Below are 15,249 nucleotides of genomic sequence, written 5' to 3' on the forward strand. Positions count from 1 at the left end.
GTGATTTCATTGGTACAAGGCACACTGAAGTGAGTTAACTTCCTTTACCAATGCAGGTCAGCATCTTCTCTGCAACTTTATAGTCTAGGAAAGTTGCCTAGATCACTAAGAGTTAAATGACTTCCCAAAGTTCACACAGTCAAGTGTGTGTCACAGCCAAGCCTTGAACCCATGTCCTCCTCATTTCAAGGTCAGCTTTCTATCTATTATGTCACACCACCTCTCATCTTTTATTTACCTATTCTCAATCAACGTCCATGTACAGAGGATGTAGCTTTCCCTCCTTGCTGCCCTTTTTCTTCTTCTTCCTGGCTCCCTAGTACAACGTGGGCCCAAGATTGGTCCTCTCTTTTCCCTGTCTCCCTCATTCCATTGGCTTTTTTATTCCAGAGCTCCTGCTCCTTGGCAGCTCCTACCACCAAAGTACCCAGAATAGTCTATGACAGCTGTTCCTCTGAAATGTGGAAGAATCATAGAAAGTTAGCTGGAAAAACATGAATACAATTCCCTCACTTTTCAGGTGAGAAAAAATGAAGCCAAGAGATGTTAGGCCAGGAGTGGAACATAAGTCCCCTGGACCTCAGTGTCTTGTGTTCTTCTTGCTTCGGGATACTCAAGAATTGAGTATATGATATCTTAGTTGAATTCTCTGGGTACAAAGCCACTTTAGCCCTTTCCAAGTATGTCCTTACTCCTAAGGTTTAATTTTTTAAAAAAGAGAGCAAGAAGGAAGGAAGAAAAACTCAAGAAGACTTTTTTAATCCCTATTCTTTTAACAGCAAAAAGTCTTTAGAACACTTCAAAAGGACCATAGCTTTATTCTATACATAGAACAGTTAGGTGGCACAGTAGATAGAGTGCAAGGCCTGAATGACTCTTATTCCTGAGTTCAAATCTGGCCCCGGACACTTACTAGCTGTGTGACCCTGGGCAAGTCACTTAACCTTGTTTGCCTCAGTTTCTTCATCTATAAAATGAGCTGGAGAAGGAAATGGCAAATCATTCCAGCATTTTTGCCAAGAAAACCCTAAATGGGGTCACAAAGAGTTGGAGAGGTCTGAAAAACGACTGAACAACAACAAAAAACTGTGTAGGAGAAAAGTTATGATGCTGAGTTTGTCTTCCACAGTGGATCAGGGCAGAGAAGCAGGGCAGAAGAAGAGGGCAAAAGCAACAAGTAGTAGCACTAGAAAGTAAACCAGGCGACTAATTCCTGGAGCAAGAAGAAGAAAAGAAAAGGCTTGGCAAGAATACCAACCAGAATAGAGAAGCATCCCTGGGTATTTTCCATGTTAAGAAGCTCTTGTCCTTCACAGTTGCTCCCTAGACTCCTCCCCCTGACTCTAGTCTCTCATTTCTTATATTAGGGCCTAAGAGCCACCTGGTGACTTGGAGCAGCGGGGAGGGGAGTGTTTCCAGTCCTACCTGATACACTCTGTGTGTGTGTGTGTGTGTGTGTGTGTGTGTGTGTGTGTGTGTGTGTGTATAGCATGAGGAGTTTCAAATTGTATCTCTGAATGAATTTTTCCCACACAAACTGCTGGACGGACTAGGTCAGATTAGGCTCTATACATGCTGCAGGTTCATTATGGGTTAGAAGGCTTTTGTGGATTGGCTTGAAATATTAGCCACCATTTATAACATTCTTTCAATGGGAAAATGAATTCGGATTTCCAAACAAGAGACTTGCAAATGAATTTCTGGAAAAGAACTTGTTTATTAACTGGGGATCACTGAATCCAGACTCGGACCCATGCCATAATTAGTCTAACTTATTAAGCTAAACAGAACATTAGATTCTGGTGAAACTAGAAACCAGAAGTGGGCCCTGACTGTGACAGTCTTCCTCCAATGAAAACTCCAACTCTGCCATCACTTTGCTGCTGCTGCCACCTCAATTATTATCTTTCGGATATGGTTTGAGAACCAGTCAATGGGCCAAACATTGACTCATAGGCATGAAACCCAGAGCCAGCTTCAGCTGTAAGAGCTAAGGACACAAGCAGATTCCGAGACTTGGAAAAGTACAATTTTTTTAAAAGGTAAGAATACAGGACATACTTAAAGTTCCTTTATGACAATGACTGGTTCCACTTTTGTCTCTGGATTCCCAGTGCTAAGCACAGAGCCAAGAATATAATAAGAGCTTAATAAATGCTTGATGATTGTTTTCCTGATGAACCATTTTAAATGAGATGGAATTCTCCCATGTAGCAATTATTAGGTTGGAATTGGGTAGTATCTCTAAGTATCTCCAATATTTACCTATCGAGAAGGGGCTAAAAGATATCTCCTAAGCTAGGTGAGGTGGGAAGGACAAGGAAAAGGTCAGGGAAAGAAAGTATGAACTTACTATCATTTCAGTCACTCAGGAAGAAGAAAAAATAGCACTAATAAGGGAGGCAAACCATTTTTGTAAAATAAAATCTAACATTTGCCCTATGGCATGAATTCTCAAAGTGTTAAAATTACCTGCAAACTAAAACTTCTTAATTTCCAAAGTAATTTCTTAAACTTTTTTTTTTAATTATCCCCCTTTTCAAACTAGGCTTTTAAAAAAAAAACAGGCCAAAGTAACTGAAGGCCCTGTACTTTCTTCTTTCCAAGCTAAATTTCTTGAATGAATTCAATGCTGACTGACCTTACTATTTCCTCCTCACTATCATTAACTACTTGTAATCTAACTTCTGCCCTCTACCACACTGTTGAAATTGCATTTTTCAAAGTGGTTGACAATCTCCTGATTGCTGAATCTCATATTCTGTTCTCAATCCCCATTCTTATGGCTTATACTTATATAAACATTTATAATTTCCAAAATACTTTCACATATTTTCAACAGAGTGTAGTGTAGCCAGAACCATATTCCTAGGTATTTTCCCTGTCAGGAGACTACCCGATCCTCTCCAGACTCTTGTTCTCATCTCTGACTCCAATTAGATTGTAAGCTCCTTGAAGGCAGGGACTGTCTTTTGCTTCTTTTTGTATCTTGAATGCTTAGCACAGTGTCCAGCGCTTAATTTTTGTTTATTGACTGATTGATTGGGAGAGGACCTAGTTTTGATTCCTATGTGATCTTGGACAAATCATCTAACTTCTCTGAGGATCAGTTTACTTATCTATCAAATGAAGGGACTGAATTAGATAAGCTCCAAGATTCCTTCAAATTCTAAATCTATGATTCTAGGATTTTTTAAAAAAAATTGTTAATATTTGCAAAGCATTATCCTCACAATAATCCTGGGAGGTGAGAAATGCAAGTATTAGGATTACCATTTCACATATAAGGAAACTTAAAACATAGACAGTTAAGTGACTTGCCCAGAATCATAGCAACCAATCAACTAGTGTTTATTAAGCTTCTACCATGTGCCAGCAGGTTAGGTATACGAAGAAAGACAAAAGACAATCTCTGCTCTCAAAGAGCTCATAGTCTAATGAGAGAGACAACAACAACAACAAAAAAATCCAAAATGAAAAAACCAACCCAAACTGTACAAACAAGATATACACACAGGATGACTAAGGTGGTCTCAGAGGGAGGGCACTAAGAATTAGGACTGGGAGAGACTTCTTGCAGAAGGTGGGGCTGTATCTAAGACTTCAGGGAAACTAGGAGGTGGAGATAGCAAGGGAGAGGTATAGGGGACACAATCAATGAAAACATTCAGAGTTGAAAGATGGAATGCAACCTGTGAAGAACAAGGAGACCAATGTCACTGGGGTGCAGCAAACATGGTGGCTGGTAAGGGGTAAGAAGACTGGAAGGGTAGAAAGGGGGCAGGTTGTCAAGGGCTTTAACAGCCAAACAGAACATTTTAATCTGATTACAGAATACGAAAGCATCAGAACTAGGACCTCTGACTCCATGACCATGGCTCTTCCTCCTGCCAGTTGTGCTTCTGTCTCTAAACACTTTGCCACCATAACTCAGCGGCCCTTGTGCCCTGGAACTTCCCTCAGTACCTCTGAATTTCTTATCTAGCTTCACTACTTCGAGACTTCTGACTGACTTCACCACCATGCTCTGATGTTGAGTATTTCCACCTAACCTGAGATTTTCAGCTTCCTTTGATATTTCGTCTTCCCTCATTAGATTGTAAGCTCTTTGAGGGTAAAGTCTGTCTTCTTAATTTTTTTGTACTTGTATTTCAAATGCTTAGCACAGTTCTTGGCACATGGTAGATACTTACATTTATTTGATTTTGACATAGAAGGCCTTGGGGCTTCTCACCCTCCATATCCCTCTTCCATGTTGCCCACCCCGCCCCCCCACACACACTGCCATGATGATCTTTTGGTTCTCTATTTTGGGGATAATGCCAGGCAGTACTCATGCTTCATTCCTTCCTGGCTGTGAGGACTTTGTCACAATGTCCCACATCCCAATCAGAAGGTATGATCCTTGAGGGCAGGGACTGTGTTTCTCTTTGCTTATATTTATTCTCAGTGCTTAGTACAGTGCCTTGAACATGGTAAGTACTTAAATGCTTGTTCGCTACCTACCTACTATGACACGCTACTGATTCCACAGACCTCTAAGGAAGGCTGGACAGGTTTCATTTCCATTTTATAGATGAGGCAAACAACATCCAGAGAGATTAAATCACTTTCCCAAACTCCCATAGCTAAGTAGCCTAGCCAGGACTGGGATATTGGTCTCTTGCTTCCTAAACTTGGGTCTTAATTCTTACTACATCATTTGCCATATAGTTTCCTTAAAGTCATGAGATTAGCAAACTGAAAATTATCCTGTTGAATGAATATATATAAAAGCATGCATAACTATATATATGTATATATGTAATATACATACATATACACACATACATACATATAAATGTATACACACACACACACACACACACTTTATCCCCACCTCCCCCCACACTGGAGATGATTTTTGCCTTCTAGACATATTATTCCCCGAGCAAAAACTAACAGACTAATGGACTAATGGTCAGACTCAGCCAAGAGCTACAAGTATTGAGGATCATTAAATAACTAACATTTTGGAGCCAACAAATATTTATTTCTTACTTAAACCTACAACCTGCATATTACCACCATGATACAGAGTCCAATTGACCAAATATTCTTGATTTTCTCCCTCCTGGGAAAGGTAAAAATCACTGCACCTTTAGAATGACATGCAAATGGATTTTATTCCCCTTTTCAATAAATGACTTCCTTTCTCATAATGCAGTTTTCCATTTGAAGCAAATCAAACTGCATCACATACATCAAATAATACACCTTAGATCTGACAGGCACACACATATAGTATGTGTCAAAAGCTCAGCCTAGGCAAAAACCAACACTGTCTCTGCTTGGTACCTTCCTTTTCTCTCTGTCTCTGTCTCTCTCTCTCTCTCTCTCTCTCTCTCTCTCTCTCTCTCTGTCTCTCTCTCTCTCTCTCTCTCTGTCTCTCTGTCTTTGCAGGGCCAGTTCAGATATCTTGGTCTTGAATTTCAGAATAATTTAAGGATTAATGTAGGTTCAAGTAGTAGAAAAAGAAAGTTTGTTCCTTCAGACTCAACATGAGGGATCACTTGTCTCTGTGAGAAAGCTATTTTTTTTTAACATTTAATAGCTGTTTGCTATATTCTATAGAGTGTCAGACAATCACAGGTTCAGAGATGGAAAGGGTTCCAGCAATCACCAAGTTCAATTCTCTCCCTTCCATTTTACAAGCTAGAAAACTGAACCCCAAAGAGAAATTAAGTAGCATGGCTAAAGTAACACAGACATCAAAAAGAGCCAGAATTCAAATCCAGGTCTCCAACTCCAAATCTAGCATTTATTCCACCATATAATGTCTCTGAAAATCATAGTTTCTTTAAAATATTCATAGGCAAAAAGAGGCTTGGTTTCTTTAGAAGTTCTGTCAACAGAAACACCCAAGCTGGAAAAGCACTAATATCCTAGAGCTAAAAGTCAAAACATAGATAAGGCAGAAGATTCAGGTCTTGGGGTGGATGAATGTTGGGTCTTTTCTGACTAGAGAATGGATCATCATTGAGGATAGTATGTTGCTACTATTATTCCTATCTTTCTTTTTGAAGGTTTCTATTGGTAGTTGGCAGTTACCAGACAGAGCAGGCCCCAGGAGATTATAGAAAGATATTTTCCAGTGAAATAATTCCCCAGATGCTTGCTGACACCAGCGGAAAGAAATCCCAGATAGAGATTTTAGCTAAAGTATTAGCTTAAGTGCTTAATTAAAGGTGTGGTGCCTGAAGGGGAGCCATCTGTAGGTTGAGTGCTAAGCTTTTAGGTCTTTCTGGTTCTGTGTACACGCTTCTTAGAAGAGATGCAGCAAACTCTTCCAAACCTCTAAGAGGCAAAATAGCTTGAGGCCTTCTCAAGCCAAAAATGCTAGCAACTTGTAGGGCCAAATATTCACAAGCCAAAACTCAGAGCTATTTTGCAAGAAATGACTGGAAGAGTCAATGTGAATTCTCTACAAGTATATGTGTGCTTATGCTTATATATGTGTGTCCGTGCATGTATATACACACACACATATGTATGTATGTATATGTATATATGTATGCATGCTAGACTAGAAAGAACTTTCTAATCTAGTAGCACCTTCTCTGTCCTTAAACTTCTTAAGATGAGAAAAAGGGAAGATATAAGGTAAAGAATATTACATGCGTACACAGAGTGTTCGGTAGGTCCTTAATATATGCTTGCTGATAAATTGTTTGATTGGTAATTTATAGAGAAAGTGCTGATATACACTTATATATTTATATGTATATATGTATATGCATCTATATATACATACACATATATACACACACATAAATATGTATATACATGATCCCACATATATATACATATACATACATACATACATACATACATACATATTTGTTGTCATTCAATTGTTTTAGTCGTGTCCAACTCTTTGTGATCCTATTTAGGGATTTTTTTTGAGTCTGTTTGTGCCCGGTACAAATCATACAAAGATACTGGCATTGTTTGCCATTTCCTTCTCCAGGTCATTTTACAGATAAGAAAACTGAGGCAAATGGCATTAAATCTCTTGCCCAGGGTCACACAGCTAGTAACTGTCTGAGGCTGAATTGGAACTCATGAAAATGAGTCTTCCTGATTTTAAGCCCAGAACTCTATCCACTACACCATCTAGCTGCCCCATGTAGAGATATCCCTATTATTCATCCAAAGAACCCTGTAGATATTCCTCACCATCTGGTATTAGATACTTACATTACTGGTATAAAGTCCTTGAATATGCAATTTAAGTCAATACATATTTATTACATACCTACTAAAGGCAAAAGCACTCTGCTAGGTGCTGAAGATTGACAATGAAAAAACAAAAAAGTCCGTGCCCCTGGAGAGTTTATAATCTATTAGGAGGATATGTGTAGAATGTAAAAGAAATCCAGACAGTGTGCAAGGAAAATCTGAGTAGGGAGAAGAATTTTTAGCTGGAGCTGACAGAGGATTTAGAGCAGTAATGTATCTTAGCAGTCATCTACACCAATCCACACCCAAAATAAAGTCCCTGCTATAGTTCAACCCAAGTGACCATCCAGCCTCCACATGAATACATAAAGGAGGAGGTACCTACCACCTCTTGAAGCAGTGGAATCACTTTTGGACAGCTCTAATTGTTTAAAAGTTTCTCCTGGCATCCAGCCTAAATGTACCTCTGTTTGACTTTGACCCTTTGTTCTTGGATCTGTCCTCTATGGCCAAAAAGCAGGAGTCTAATTGATCAGGGAAGTCTTCATAGAGAAAGTGACACCTGAGCTAGGCCTTCAAAGAACAGGAAGATTTCCACTGGTCGACCTTAGTAGAGAATGTATTCCAGACAATAGGCTTAGCTCTAGTAAATGACTACACAGAGGCAGAAGAGCGAAGGGCGATATCAGAAAATGGATTGTAATCCAGGTTGTCAGAAAGGTTGGAAGCACAGACAATGACAGTATGAAAGGTAGGTTATATCCCAACTTTAGAGCTGAGCAACTTGACAATCCAACTCTGTTACGGCGGCACACATGCAATATTCTTTAACCTTTTATCTTCCCCTTTTCTCTTCCTAAGAGGGTAAAGAACAAAGAAGGTGCTACTAAACTAGAAAGGAAATTCTTTTCTATTGAGATCATACCACGCATTCTTTCTTAAAACAGCAGACATAGGATAGATATTTGTGACATAAACAAAGCACCTGCTTATTCTATGAAAATGAAAGTCATAACTCTTAGCATAAGCCGTAGGAAGGATATAGTGCATACAGTCTTCCATGCTGATAGACTGTACATAGGAAAACTAGAACAGAGGGAATAGGGGGTCATTCTGCTGGAAGCCAACTCATACCTCTCTTCTCCACATTTCATATATTGATCCACAGTAGGACACCCCCAGAGACCCGCCTTTCCCTAATAACACCAGAACAGAGGTGGTAGGGTAGGCAGAACTGTGAAGAACTGAGTTGTACCAGGCACAAACAGACTCAAATAGCTCATATTCAGCCACTCCCCCACAAACACACCACTTCCTTCAATTACCTTGCCCTGGTGATCATGCTTCATTTCCCAGCCCCTTGGCAGCTCCAGTTGTTTGTTAGCAAACATGTTGAGGAATCCCACTAGGTCTCGATTATGCTGGTAGCGTTCAAAGTGGTGAGTGTCCCGCCGGACTTTGGTGATCATGTGCTTCAAACACGTGTTGTTTGTAAACATGCGATAGGCACTCTAAAAAAAACATGAAGAACCAAGAGTTAGTCCACATCAACAGGTGTATTCAAGAGAAAGCAAAGAAAGAATAAAGCATCTTGATTAATGTAAAATGTGAAGAGAAAAAATTCAATTTAGCAAATTAAGTATTAGGTGATGCCATCCACTCTGGCCCTCTTGCCATCTGCCCTGTTGATGCACTTCCTGGACCACCATGCCCTGGTAAATTTGATACACTCAGCTTTATAACTCCTTCCTGAGACCAAGAGATCTGGATTGGTAAGTGCCAACTCATATGACCTACTAGATCACACTATCCCCACAACATGCTTCACATCCTGTACTGTCTTGCCATCTGCCATAATGTGTTTCCTACTCCCATCCTCATCCCACTCTGTCAATCAATAAACATTTATTAAGCACCCACTATGTTCCATGTGTGAAGAGCTGGGGAATACAAAAAGAGGCAAAAGACAGTCCCTATCCTCAAGGAACTTACAATCTAACAGGGGAGAAAATAAGCAAACAAATATATACAAACAAACTATATTCAGAATAAATAAGAAGTAAATAAAGGTGGGAAGACACTAGAATTAAAAGGCATTGGGAAAGGCTTGGGCATCTAGGTGGCAAAGTGGGTGGAATGCCAGCCCCAAAGTGAGGAGCACACTTAGTAGCTGTGTGGCCCTAGGCAAATCACTTAACCCCATTTGCCTCAGTTTCCTCATCTGTAAAATGAGCTGGAGAAGGAAATCGCAAACCACTCCACTGTCCTTGGCAAGAAAACCCCAAATGAGGTCACAAAGAGAGTCAGGATTTGAATGTGTATTCTGTGATTCCAAATTGTATGCCCTTTTCTACTGCATATGCTAAGGCATTAGAGTGTCAGAGCAGTCTAGGTGACAGATTATGAGACCCTGAGGTAGGATGTTGACAGTAAAAGTGGAAGGGAATGGATATATGTGAGTTATAGAAATGTAATAGATAGGATGAGGCATTTGATCTATTATAGAAGGTTAAAGAGCAGGAAGAGTCAAAATGACTCAGAGCCTAGACAATAGGGCAATGATAGAACCAATAAGAAAAATCAAGAAGCTGGGAAGAAAGACAAGACGTTGAGAAGAATTCCATTTTAGATATGTTGAGTTTGAGGCGTCAAGACATTCAGGAAAATGTGTCCACTAGACATATGGAAATCAAGGACTAAAGATCTGAGAAGAGGGTAGAGATAGAAATTTTGGAATCATGAGCAGAGTGGTAATAATTGATGTCAAGAAGTGGGTGGAACTGCTGAGTAAAAGTAAAGCAATAGGGAAAAAAGGGTCAAGGATAAAGATTTGTGGGATATACACATTTAAGTTCCCAAAGGTAATGAGGAGTGAACAGATAAGACAGGAAATGAATATTCAAAGAGGCAGAAGGAAAACCATAAGATTGTATTAACAGAAGCCAGGGGAGGAGAGAATACTAAAGAGGAATCAATGTCAACATCCACAACAATTTACATTTATTTAGCACTTACAATTGTTCAAAATGCTAGCCCCACAATAACCCTGTGAGATAGGTAGTAAAAGCACTCATTCCCATTTTACAGATGAAGGGACTGAGGTCCTGAGATATTATGACTATCCCAGAGCCCAAGTTTCTTGGCCCCTTAATCTCTGTAGCATTTGACACTTGACCACTCTCTCCTCTTTAGGTTTTCGTGATACTATTCTTCCTTGGTTTTCATCTTTCCTGCTTGATGATTCCTTCTTAGTCTCACATCTTCCATATCATTGTTCTTAACTATAGATAAATCCCCAAAGCTCTATCCTTGGCTCTCTTATCTTTGCTCGCTACAATCTGCGACTTGATCACCTTGTCATCACAGATGGGTTTAAAGGTCATCTGTAGGAAAATATCTCCTAGATCCACATACCCAGCCCTAGACTCTCTCCTGAGCATGAGTACCATTTCACCAAATAAACATTTTGAATGGATGCGCTATAAGCATCTCAAACTCAACAAGTCCAAAACAGACCTTGTTTATTCTTTCCCACAAATCCGGCCCTCTTCAAAACTTCCTTATTACCTTTGAGGGCACAACCATCCTTCCAGTCACCAAAGTTTGAGATCTCAATGTCACCCTTGATTCCTCATTCTCATCTCACAAATCTAATCAGTTACCAAATCTTGCCATTTGTATTGCCACATCATCCCTTGCATACATCCCTTTCCCTTCACTTGGACAATTGTAAAAGAAAAAAAAAGGCCCCTAAATGGTGATCCCGATTCAGTGAAGTCTTTTCCATTCCAGTCCATATTCCAAAAGGCTGCTGAAGTGATTTTCCTAAAGCACAGGTCTGATCAAGTCAGTCCCCTACTCAATAAATTCCAAGGGCTCCCTCCCTATGTTCTTTGAGCAAATACAAAGACCCCTGACATTCAAAGTTCTTCCCTACCTGGATCCTACTTACCTTTCCAACCTCCTCTTCACCATAGTCCAGCTATACTGGCCTTCTTACTATTCCTTACACATGACCCATCTCCCGTCTCTCTTCTCTGTGCCTTTATGGTGTTTGCCCACCATTCCTGGAATATACCTCCTCCTCACCTCTGCTTCTTTGAAGCCCTGGTTTCCTTCAAAATCCAACTCAAGTGCCATGTTCTCTATGGGACCTCTCCTGATCTCTTCAGGCCCTAGTATATAGCCCTTCAAAAAGTGGCTTTGTATTCATTTCATATGTGCCTCTATGTGAATGTTTGCTTCCCTTGATAAAATGTGAGCTCCTTAAACAGATGGACAATTTCATTTTTGTCTTTGCATGGCAATACAAAGTAATATACAAAGAATACGCACAGTCCCTGGCACATAGTAGGCATTTGACCAATGTTTGATGATTGACTTACTTAAACTCAGCTCTCTATTATCACATAATGGATAGGGCACTGAACTTAAAGTGAGGAAGACTTCAAATCCTGCCTGAGAAACTTAATAGCTCTGTGTGCCTCATGGGCCAGTCACTTTACCTTTCACAGCCCTAGTTTTTTTTTTATTTATAAAATTGGGATAATAATAGCACCCACCTCACATGACTGTTGTAAGCATCAGTGTGGTAATGTATGTGACATGCTTTGTCCACCTTAAAGTGATATATAAACGTCAGCTATTACTACGACTAATACGCAGCAGCAACTATACTGTGTTTATATTTAGCATCAAACACTACCGAGAGGTCGAGAAGGATAAGGACTAAGAACAGGACATTGGACTTGGACCAAAAGGAGGTCATTAATGACCTTAGAGAGCAATTTCAAAAAATCAAGTGTGAGAATAGAAACTAGATTTCAAGGGGTTAATAAGCTAGCACGTGAGTGGTGGGCAGCAGCTAGGTGGTGTAGTGGATAGAGCACTGGGTCTAGAGTCAGGAAGATCTGAGTTCAAATGTGACTTTAGACATTTACTACCTATGTGACCGTGGGCAAGTCACCTAACCCCTATTTGCCTCAGTTCCTCATCAATAAAATGAGTACGCACTGGAAAAAGAAATGGCAAACCCCTTCAGTTTATTTGCCAAGAAGACTCCATGGACAAGTCTGTGGGGTCACAAAGAGCCGGACACGACTGAAGGATTGAATGACAACAGCACATGAGTAGCTGGGAATCACAGAGGAAATGAAGTTGAATTATTTTAAAAGTTTGGCAGCAAAGAGGAAGAGAGACAAAGGATCATAGCTTGAGTAGGGTAGCAGAGTAAAGGGAAAGTTCATTATTTTCAGGACACCAAGGACTTCCAATATGTTTGTAGGCTTAGGAGAATGAATTGGTAGAGATGGAAAGGTTGAAAAATGCATAAAACAAAGGGTATGAGTGGTGGATCAGGATCATGTTGGAGATGGAAAAAATCTAGGTCATTGGGAGGCAGGTTAGCATCAGCAAAGGCAGAAGCCAACAAACTCATTCTCTAAGACTGGAGGACAGGAAGATAACATAGGTAAGAACATTGAGAGGTTTAAAGATGGGGAGCAAGGGAGTTCAGGAAGCTCATGTTGGATGGCCTTCATCTTCAAAGCATTCAACATGTTACTTTATACAGAGAAGTAATAAAATAAATAAAAAATAAAATAGAATAAAAAGTCTAGTGAAAAGAAAGGACACATGAGAGTCAGGACAGTTGAGTTCCAGTCCTTACTCTGCCTCTAGCTAGATGTGTGACCCGAGGTGACAGCTTGCAGAGTTTCCGTGTCTTCCCTTGGCAAATGAGTATAAGCCTCCTACCTCCTTCCCATGAGCAGAAGGATCAAGCTAGATAAACTAGAATGAGAGAGCTTAACTAATTGATTTCTAAATCCCCTTGCTGACTCCAAAAATTTACTGATTCTATGTCAAAGTATTTAAAGTGTTTCTATTATTAAAATATCAGGTAGTATGATACTCCTCAGTAGAGCATAAGGTCCTTGTGCAAGGACTGTTTTTTATTCTGTTCTTGTCTCCTGAAAGCCCAGCAAAGTGTCCTGTATATGGCAGATGTTTAATAAATTTTCATTGGATTTTATTGGACATTTGGAGCATCATATGTATATGGCAGCTAGGTGGCTCTGTAGATAGTGCCAGCCTGGAGTCAGGAAGACCAGAGTTAAAATCAGCCCTCAGACGCTAACTAGCTAGGTGACCCTGGACAAATCATTTGCTCTCTGTTTGTCTTAACCCATTGGAGAAGGCAATGGCTAACCACTCCAGTATTTTTGCCAGGAAAACCCCATACAGAATCACAGAGAGTGGGGCATAACTCACCAACTGAACAACAACAACAGCATATACACGGTACAAAGATGTAATGACTACTGGTTGTTTAAAAACAGAAAAAGTACTTATTTGTTGGAGTATTTAAACTGTATTTTGCATGACTTCTGGAGAGGTGAGAACGGGATGGTGGGTAGTTAGCATCAGTATCAATACCCCCACTTGTGGGAAGGGGTCCATAGTATTTGAATCACTAAATGAAGGATATGAGATAGATGCCAGGAGGGCCCATTGTTGGAAGCTCTGACTAAGAAGAGTCTTCCTGACTCCAGGCCCAGCACTCTATCCACTGCACCATCTAGTGCCCAAGAACATAAATATGCTCTACCAGTTTTACTTGTTAGTCCCAGTTTTGTCCTCTGGGCGACATGGGGAAATACTATGTTCACTCTCATCAGAGGTCTTGAAGCAGAGGCTGGACTGCGCTTGCTGGGGATACGGGAGAAAGGATTCTCAGTTGGGTACAAGTAAGACTTAATGGTTTCTGAGGTTCTTTCCGACTCTTAGATTTTGTAAATAGAGACAGTAAATGGCAGAATGAGAGGACGAGTTTTCCAGGGTAGAACTAAAAGAATGGGAAGATTAAGAATGGAAAGAAACTAAAACATTCAAACCAGACTGATTTAAGGACTAGGATGCTAAAATCCAGTTTAGTTTCCATGAAGTTACCTATGATGAGCAGTCATTGAAGGCCAGAGACAATATTACTGAAATTATAAAGGAGAAAAAAGAATGCTTTCTCTAGTAGAGGAATTCATAACTCTTTTTACTGCCTTTGGTAATCTGGCAAAGCCTATGTACTCCTTCCTAGAATAAGGTTATTAAATACATAAAAATATATCAGTTTACAAAGGAAAACAATTATATTGAAATATAATGACCAAATTATTTTTTTAAAAGTTTACAGTCCCCAGGTAAAGAAATCCTGCATTAATAATAATAGATTAATAGATAATAATAGATTAAAAATAATTAATAATAGAACCCTAGGTTGGGTTCCAGACAATATTTTTCCTGATTTATAGATAATACTTTTCCCCAGATATTTCCTTTCCAGAAATTGAAACAAAGAAATTAGATCTTGATTTTTAATCTAATGAACAAGTAGATTAAAAATGCATACTCACAACTTGTTATAAATTAATACCTCGTATTATTTCTATTTATTTATTTTGTCCTATCCCCTTCCTAAATTATAAGCACCAGGAGGGCAGAACTATCCAATCTAAACTCTGTACCTCCCTCAGCACCTAGTGCTATCTTTTACAAACTTAAACAGGTACCTAAGTCAATCAAATATTGTCATGTGCCGAAACCTGGAAATAGCTTTGCTATACAGACCTTTTATTAATGGCATTTTTGGCATAATAATAATGGCACATAAATGGTATTTTACATTGAAATTTTACCCAGTTCACTAGTAACATGGAAGGAAAAATTCACTTCTTCATATACCTATCGATTGTCCATTCATCTGAGTTGCAAATTATTTATGATTGACACATATTTAGAAGAATATACATGGGATTTTAGAAAAGTAAATATTTTTCCTCCTCCATAAAGTCCTAAGGGCAGTCTTGATGTTGTAATCAATGTATTTCTAAAGCTCATTAAAAGCCAAAATAATCATTACTTAGACTTGCACCATTCTCTCTTGTATACCGAAAATAATTTTATGAATAACTATAATCAAATGTATATACATGTCATCATCGACAAGCAGATTTCAAAATATAAGACTGTAATACA

At 39.3% G+C, this 15,249-nt stretch overlaps 1 protein-coding gene across 1 annotated transcript in view; it reads right to left on the reverse strand.

The window, feature by feature from the left end:
• The window catches only part of HECW2 (HECT, C2 and WW domain containing E3 ubiquitin protein ligase 2), a 211,528-nt gene that overhangs the window by 110,812 nt on the left and 85,467 nt on the right, over positions 1-15,249 (reverse strand). Inside the window, exon 13 of the mRNA XM_036744243.1 lies at positions 8,547-8,732. Coding sequence (XP_036600138.1) covers positions 8,547-8,732 — 186 coding nt within the window. The remainder of the gene's footprint in view (positions 1-8,546; positions 8,733-15,249) is intronic.

The sequence above is a fragment of the Trichosurus vulpecula genome, chromosome 2 (assembly GCF_011100635.1).
Source record: "Trichosurus vulpecula isolate mTriVul1 chromosome 2, mTriVul1.pri, whole genome shotgun sequence".
Taxonomy (NCBI): Eukaryota; Metazoa; Chordata; class Mammalia; order Diprotodontia; family Phalangeridae; genus Trichosurus; species Trichosurus vulpecula.